Below are 8,530 nucleotides of genomic sequence, written 5' to 3' on the forward strand. Positions count from 1 at the left end.
TTTTCTGTTTTGTGTTCTATTGATACTTTTATCCGGAAAAATGACATGAATAGTGCTGCTTTTATTGCAAACCAAACACTTCTTTTCATATCTCACCCTTAGTGTGAATACGTTTTAGGGCTGTCACGACAAATTCATTTTAGAATCGATTATCCCAACGACCATGACAATCTGTGTTTTATCCGATGTACGGCAATATACTCGCAGTGACTCAAAAGCAGGGATATCCAAAATCTATTCCTCACGGTCTCTGTCCTGCATATTTTAGATGCTTCCGTGCTCCAACACGGCTAATTCAAACGATGAGCTCATCAGCAAGCTCTGCAGATGCCTGATGACAATCCTCAGCGGACTGAATAACAGAACATAATTCAATTATTATTATTAATTATCATGGTTGTATGAGGCAGCAGGTTGGTGGACTGGTGAGCCTGTCCGCCCCCCACAGCGAATATAATATAATGTGTCCGGGGCTTTACACTTAGTATGTATGCGAGCACGACAACAAGTCAGCTTGTAGAAGCAAGAGGCGGAGATGTTTTTTTTTATTGAAATCAAGCAGACAACGCAGCGACATACGACCGACAGTCGGCCGATGACCGACTCAAGTTTGGGACATTCACTCGTCCCGACCCCCGCAAAAGCAGCTACTGGCAGGTGGGCAGTTCCATTTCTCCGTCGATGCACTTCTGTCGCATATTCAGAACGCCGTCATGTCTCGTTCCCGAGGCGCACCTGAACTCGATGACGTCATCATGGGCAGAGTACAACTTATCGTCACGGATGTATCGGAATGCAATTTTGTGGGTGCTCATGAGCTCTCTATCCACGGTGCAGGGCTCTGCAAGAAACATTCATATTCATCATCCGGGTGCTGTGTTTGAAACTTTACAGCCAATTTTCGAGGACCAGTCATTTTAGCATTTGGCCTCGATTTAGAGCGTCGGTAAAATCAACCATTTGAGACTTACTGAGGCATTTCATCTGTCCCACCCATTGGCCATTGTTGCAGGTCATGTAGGGGTGCCCGTCCATGACGTAGTAATTCTGGCAAATGTACTTAACTCTGTCATTATGTTTGTAACTGAATTTGGTGGAGGATTCGGTGTCGCCACCGGCAAGGTGAGGTGGACGCTCACATTCCGAAGGAGCTAGAAGAACGGGGACAAACAGAAACGGGTCATGATGCTGCTGCCACGACTGGGCAGAATGACACGGAGCTTCAAAGCTTGCGTCGAGTAGAAGTGGCCGTGGAAAATGACGTCTCGTTTCAATTTCGTCATTCTCAAAGAGTATTAGGGTGAGTTGAGTCAAACATCTAGACACGGTCGGAATTTGGAGTGAAGCGACATGACTGGCTTTCGTCTCAAATAGCAACTGCGATACTGCTCAACGTGCAGCAGGGGTCCTTCAAGAGCAAATATGAATGAACCATCGGGTAATGAACCAAATACGTGAGAGATAATGTCTCATTGGTTCATGAAGCTTCACTTTGCCCATCACTACCGCTGCATCTTTATTTACAATAGCTTCAGAAAGTCTCACTCCACTTAAAATTGTTTTAAAAATTATTATTCCATGTCCAGTCCATATGAATACCCACGCAGGCATTCATTGCATTGGCCTTTGTGACTTTAAAATATATCGCTAATGAGTAAATTGAGCCATTTGAGACCAGGGGAGCCATTTTCTGTCACATGCGCAGCTAGGGAAAAAGGTAACCCCCTGTATAAACATTACCTCCACACGTTGGGAAGGGATCGCTCCACTGCCCATTGGGAAGACATTCCACCTCCGCTTTCCCTTGAAGCATCTGACCACGCAGGCGGCAATAAAACGTCAACTTTTGTCCTTGTCTTGCTTGTGTGCCTTGGAAACCGGTGCTCAAGCGTACGCTAGCAGGGATCCCCGACACTTGGCACGGTTCTATTTTCAGGAGAAGAAAAGTCACAAATCAGACTTTAGGCGTGGTTGTGGTCAAATACCGGACAACAGCGAATCAGCCACGCGATTTTGCTTTTAACCAATGAGGGTGCAGTTGGTTGTTCAGTGCACTGAACTGCATTTCTTGAGCAATTATGAGGCACTTGGACACAACATGCTAATTATGACAATGTGGATAATAGGGACCTAATTTTCCTTCGGCAACTGTGTCTTTTTTTGCAAATGAAAACAAACCGGAAGTTGACCGGCTTCACAAAATGTGTTGTGCTCGACGTTGAAGGTTTGCGAGGTTTTTCCTCACTTGAACGGGTTGAAAAGGAGCATACCAGTGCAAGTCGGGAAAGGTTTGTTCCACTGCCCGGTGGGCAAGCATTCAATTTCTTCAGCTCCATCCAAAGCATATCCACCGCCGCAGCGAAACCTTAATTTGTGTCCCGTTCGTATGGTTTTATTCCCCGGTGGCAGCTCCTCTGCAGTAAGATGAAGGTGAAGCTCTTCGACTTTACAAGAAATGTCTGTTGGGGCGGGGGAGGGTCGAAGGTTAGCAATATTTGATGTTGTTAGCGTTGTTGCCGTTAGCGTGCGACGGCTACCTTCACAAGATGGGAATGGCTGATCCCAAATGCCATTTTGACCGCATATTAGCAGTGAGCTGCCACTCAGTTGTTTCCCGGGAAGGTCACAGCTGAACTTGAGGAAGTGATCGGGCAGGATGCCCTCTTCGTTTTCTGGTAAACCTGTGATTGTGATCCCCCCCTGTGCAGGCGGTGGGTCACATCTCATGGCTACAACGACAAAACAAGTTAGCCAGCTCACCCAAAGGGCGGACAAGATATGCTCCATCCAGGGATACACGTCCATGTCATGGTTTGCTGTCTGCCGCAGATGATATCGTTTTGGTTGACTCTCGGTGTTGTTTTTAATTTGCAACACAATTAGTGTAACGTTACACTCGAAACGTGGGTTGCCATTACAGGCTAAGCACTATCTTGATTTAGATTTTATCTGTGGTAATTCAGTGGAACCTGTTTTAAACGTACCCCGCTGACATTTTCACCGCTATAACATTCACATTTCAAAGTCATAATTTCACGTCATTCATTTTCCATTTGCCGATTTTGCCAACGACAAATACCTTTGTGATGTGAACTTCATTATAACGACCAGATTTTCCCCACAAAATAGTGAAAAGGCCTTCGTGACAACAAACCGCGCGAAGCTAATCGATGCCGCCACCTAGCTCAAGAACTAAGTGCACAGCGTTGGATTCCCCTCTGTTGCCTAGCAACAGTACCATCCGACTGTATTATACTTCGTAGTTGGCGGTCATTGTATTGGAAATAGTTACCACGAACTACCGTTATAACGTACAGATTTGTGATGTCCCTGCAGGACCCGTGAGCATTGTAATGTCATCTGTGGAGCGCCACAGAGATCAGTTCTCGCTCCTCTATTGTTTGGCTTTGAACCTCACGCATTTGCCCCCGAGTTGGGAATCAATCCACTTTTTGATAAGTTCTTGAACAGGATTCCATTAAATCAAATCAATGTTGATTTTGCTAGAATTGATGCTTTCTTGACTCATGTACTTATTATCGGCGATAACGAGTACACATACAGCTGATCATGAATTGCTTGTTATGAAAACTTACGTTCACAAATTGGGACATGGTTGGTCCATTTTTCCAGCAAACACGTCCTGGTATCAATTTTACTCACCATTTGATAGCTACAAGGAGTTGAGAGAAGAGGGGAGCATTAACTATTACAACGATAATAACAATGATGATGATCATGATACAAAAAGAAAGTCATCATGGCTACAAAATCTTTAATACGTGTGCTTTTATGAATTGGTCTTGGGACATGCACCTACCCCGGATTGCAAGAGTATTTGACCGTTGCCCCGAAAACAAAGTCGTCACCCTGGATAAACTGATAAAAGCCATTTGGAGTGTTTTCGGGAAGTGGACATGGCTTCACTGCAAAGAAAAAAAAAAAACAGTTTGTCAAACATCAAACATTTGATATTTGACCTGTTGGGATTAGTTATTGAATCAAATGATTTTCCCTCTTTCTTTTTCCCCCCCTGTTGGTACACACTATTATAGAGCAAGCATGGTGTTGATTAGTTTCTTTGAAGCAACTTGACTCATTTGAAATTGTTGTCAGCAACCGAATGGTGCACTTGCAGTTTTTTTGTTGTTGTTGTTTTTGTTGCAACCGTTGGGCAAGTAAGAGGAAGACAAAAAAAAAAAATGGCTTTGGACTCACAGAAGCAATGTCCTTGATTGACTGCCGCCCAGCCGTCACTTGTACATTTATATCTGATGGGGAGCCCTGATATGTAACCCACTTCACACGTGAAACGTATCACATCTTCTTCTTGATACTTAGTCTTTGGGGCCTCTGCCAAATGGCCGTGCGGAACGTCTGGGAGCGTCGCACATGCTAACAAACAGCAACACGGGTTAAGCAGACACGCAGCCACAATAACTGGCTCAACTTGTCAACACAAGCAACTCTGTCTAACTCGCTTCACATCCTTATAGCAATCAAATACGTTCCACTCGCCAGCCACAATATTAGGTACGCATGCACAAACTCATGCGAGAGCTGAATGAAAAATATGTTGCTCCTTCGTGGAGTATTTTGATCACCCAAAATATGAGAAATGACAAAGTAAGTGTCGTTGTGCGCCACTACACACTAAAATGAACAAATACTGTTGAAGTCATCTCATTGTGCAAGTGTACCTAATGAAGTGTCCGGGTCAGAAGGAAATAATCATTTGGCGGGCACGTACAGCAAGATCTTGCAATAGCTCTACTTTCCTAGACTTCAAAACAGTTAACTTCCCTAAATTGGAAGATGCTGACAAAGGAAAAATAAAAGTCTACCTTACCATTTTCAGACAAGGACACTCTCACATTCCCCCAAAGTTCTAGAACCAAAAGTAAGAGATGCAGTCGCATCATGGCTTGCCTTGCAGCTGCGCGGTGACAGTCCGAGCTGGGGCCCAAAGCTTTGACAAATGTGGAATTCTGCCGTGTTTGTCCTCAGCTGCAGTCCTCTGGGAGCACTGAGGGGTCAAAACATGGACTACGCAGTGGGATTGCACAAAATAGAAGAACCAACCACGATGCGTTCGTGCACTCTGCACACGGTGCACCCCCGGCGTGATTGCTCTCTTGCTTGAGCAACGCTGACATTTTCACTCAAGTTTGCACACACCAACTCTGGCGCAACCGTAATCGATATCCCGACCGCCCCCGCCTTTGCGCCAAACGCGCACCGGGAGGCTGGCTGTCATCTCAAGAAAGAGCAAAAACAACAACCACAAACGGCCATTTCGCAACGGAAACAAACGCATCATCACATATCTTCCTCTCGACGAACAAATACCGCCTTGTTTTGATTTTAGAAACAATTCTGCCACGAAAAAGCTGCGTTGAGAATCAAAGCACACAAAAGCGTTTTCATTGATCTGATGATTGATCCACTTGGGTCCAATCGCGACAGCCGTAACCTTGGCACGAGGATATGAGAGTGCAAAGTCCACTGTAAAAAGTACTTGTGTACTAAGCGAATCCCGGAAACAGAACAAAGTGTTTATTGACACGAGACTGGATCATACTTCCAGTACTAACTTTGTCGTTGATTTAAATCTCTCGAAGCCATGAGTCCGTTCTGTCGAGGGCAACCTGTACTGAAACACCAGCTCATATGCCGTACAACCTGGGCCTAAATGGATTGGACATAGTTTGTAGGGCAGGGGTGTCCAAACTTTTTCGTTTGAGGGCCGCCAACAGAAAAAAAAAAAAATGGAAGGACGAAAGGGCCGCTTTAAAATCCGTCAACCTTTTGAAACAGTCAGAAAAGCAGTCACATATTGTTTGGATTGTCGAGTTCTGTTCAAGGTGTTAAGGCAAAAAGTGGAGAAGTTTTTGGGGTGGCCAACAGCCCTTTATCTCACAGGGTAGATCCGGCTCTGCACTTAACAGCAGTCAAATCTCATCTCCACATTCAGAACCCCCCAAAAAAAGACCAAACTGTCATAAGGTGACCATTTTTCAGTTACTTCTGATGTCTTCCTGAATCAGCCATAGAGCACAAAGTGGGAAAAAAAATATTTTTGCCTCTAAAATGGAATTATCTTTATTCTTTTAATCATTTATTTGTATCTTCGACGATAGCGAAAAGCTCTACGGCGCACCCTCCCTTCTCACACTGCCCACCTTCATCCGTTTTAACTAACGGCCATAGTTTGGACACCTCCGTATTAGAATACAAAGCATTTGGGGTTCAGGCTTTGAACTATTGAAGAACGAGCGGAAGCGGCTCTCGAAAACGGGACCGACGACAGCACGGAATGAAATCCAGCAGACAGAATTTAGCTGGAAACATCTACTGGGAAAAATGACAGCAATACTTCAACATCCGTTTCTAACATTTTATTATTGAAGGGATCCAGATAGTGAATTACTCCAATTATTCAATGTTCACTGTTCAACATCAGGTTGATGTAAATGGTGTGTAGAATCTATATAAACCTCCATGTTTTCCTCCCATTTGCGTGACAGCTACATTCCACCCCGCCACCACAAAAAAAGAAAAAAAAAAGATATTTTCCTTGCATCCACATTTTGGGGTCAGATTTCCTTCGGCCGGTCAGCATCTCCTCTGCTAAGTGGAAGCTGCGAAGGAAAGATTCTGTGTTGAGAATCCTATCCTAAAATGGAGGGCATGTAAAGCAGGGCTGCCGAAACGTTTTCGTTGGAGGGCCACATACAGAAAAAAATAGAAGAATGAAAGGGCCACTTTAAAATCCTTTTTGAAACGCGCTAAAGTCAGTCAAGAGAGCAGTTCTATATCGTTTGTATTCGTCTAGTTCATTTCACCAGTTCCCTGTTAAAGGTGTGAGGGCAAAGTTTTTGGGGGTGACCAACAGCCCTTTAGCTCACAGAATTCCAACTCTGCACTTCACAGCAGCCAGACATCATCTCCACATTCAGAACCTCCCAAAAAAAACAACAAACTGTAGTAAACAGTTCCTTGAGGATCATGAATGAGATGCCTTCATCAATGATTCCGTTCTGTCTAGTCCTCAACAGGTGGCGGGGGTGTTCCCGCACCTGTTCCTCATTTGAACTCGGACTATTCAAGGACGTCCTGTACGCCAACCGACTGTTCAATAATTTGCCTTGCTCATGCCATTTGTTCAAGTGCAGATTTCTAGACGTTCTCGACATCGCGCCGTAACCAACCGACTGTTCAATAATTTGCCTTGCTCGTGCCATTCGTGCAGATTTCTAGACGTTCTCGACATCGCGCCGTATTGTCATTTTCCGTTTATTTTCTCTGTATTAGTTTGCTTGTGTTTATTATGACTCTCAGTTTTTGTGATTGGGTCACCTTGTCTTCCCCTCTTACGAATGTGGCTTCAAGAGTCATGGGAGATATCGTTAAATATATGATCGCATGATTGTGTTTTACAGAGGATTTATTTTCAGCCTCACTGTTCCGCATTTGTGCCACCCCGTAGATATTCCCCACTTCATAACCGTGCGGCTGAATAATGATCAAAGTTGCATGAAACAGCACGATGTATTTTAGTTCCATTAATGTTAGCGGTGCTGAACTTGATAACCGATAGTCTTGCGTGTGGTGACTCAAACCGAAATGAGAGGACCCCGTCAAATAGAATGCTCTTTGAAAGAATGCCATGTAATAGTAAAGGGTGACTCAAAAACCGAAATGAGAGGACCCCGTCAAACAGAATGCTCTTTGAAAGAATGCCATGTAATAGTAAAAAAAAATCAAAATAAAACAACCATTGGAGCAACAATTAAAGTGACTCAAATGCCTCCCAAACGAAACATCCATGCGGTGGAGTGACTTGTGCTTCTCCTTACCTTCACAGTGAATCGGTTGACTCCACTTGCCATTGACACAGGTGGCGGAACCCCCGCTTTTTTCACCTGGTTGGATGCAGCGATACTCTATGACCTCATCGTTGACGTATTTTTCTTTGTTGTCAGCGAAGGTCATCGTGACTTCTGCACCTTTGGGCTTGGAGCAGTATGCTAAAAATACAAGACAAATCATGTCACATTTGAGCTCCCCTGTAAGGTGTGGTGGGGGGTTGAAAAGTGGCTGCCGATTCCCTTGAGAATTTCAATGAGTGCGTAAAAATGTTACGGTCTGTCGTTAGAATGCACATCTTTTGAGGGTAAGTTCTTGATCCAGATGCATTTCATCTCACTGAGACTCAACCAGACAAAAAGACGATGGACAAATACAACCGACTGGTTGGTCAGTCAGAGGCACGCGTGTAACCAACCTGCTATGGTGCTGCGGGTATGATCCCCCCCATCACATGTTCATGAAAATTGGTGAAGGAGCTCATGCGTCATCATCGGCATGATGCAATTTAGCAAAGCAGCAACTATCAATAGAGGATATTCCCAAATTTCTATTTACGAGAAAATAGCGGTACACGCAAGTCTTAGTAACAAACCCTAAAAAAAAAGCATACCAATGAGTTACAGATGACCCCCCCCCCCCCAACACCCTTAATTCCAAA

The 8,530-nt window shown here is 44.4% G+C and overlaps 1 protein-coding gene across 1 annotated transcript in view; it reads right to left on the reverse strand.

The window, feature by feature from the left end:
• Positions 1–523: 523 nt before the first annotated feature.
• LOC109524599 (complement factor H-like) overlaps positions 524–8,530 on the reverse strand; it is a 13,277-nt gene continuing 5,270 nt past the window's right edge. Inside the window, exons 14-21 of the mRNA XM_019884585.1 lie at positions 7,860–8,030; positions 3,821–3,926; positions 3,597–3,673; positions 2,538–2,729; positions 2,271–2,459; positions 1,741–1,926; positions 972–1,151; positions 524–841 (exon numbers count right to left, since the gene is read on the reverse strand). Coding sequence (XP_019740144.1) covers positions 648–841; positions 972–1,151; positions 1,741–1,926; positions 2,271–2,459; positions 2,538–2,729; positions 3,597–3,673; positions 3,821–3,926; positions 7,860–8,030 — 1,295 coding nt within the window. The 3' untranslated portion in view covers positions 524–647. The remainder of the gene's footprint in view (positions 842–971; positions 1,152–1,740; positions 1,927–2,270; positions 2,460–2,537; positions 2,730–3,596; positions 3,674–3,820; positions 3,927–7,859; positions 8,031–8,530) is intronic.

This window comes from Hippocampus comes, unplaced genomic scaffold, assembly GCF_001891065.2.
Source record: "Hippocampus comes isolate QL1 unplaced genomic scaffold, H_comes_QL1_v1.1 scaffold90, whole genome shotgun sequence".
Lineage (NCBI taxonomy): Eukaryota > Metazoa > Chordata > Actinopteri > Syngnathiformes > Syngnathidae > Hippocampus > Hippocampus comes.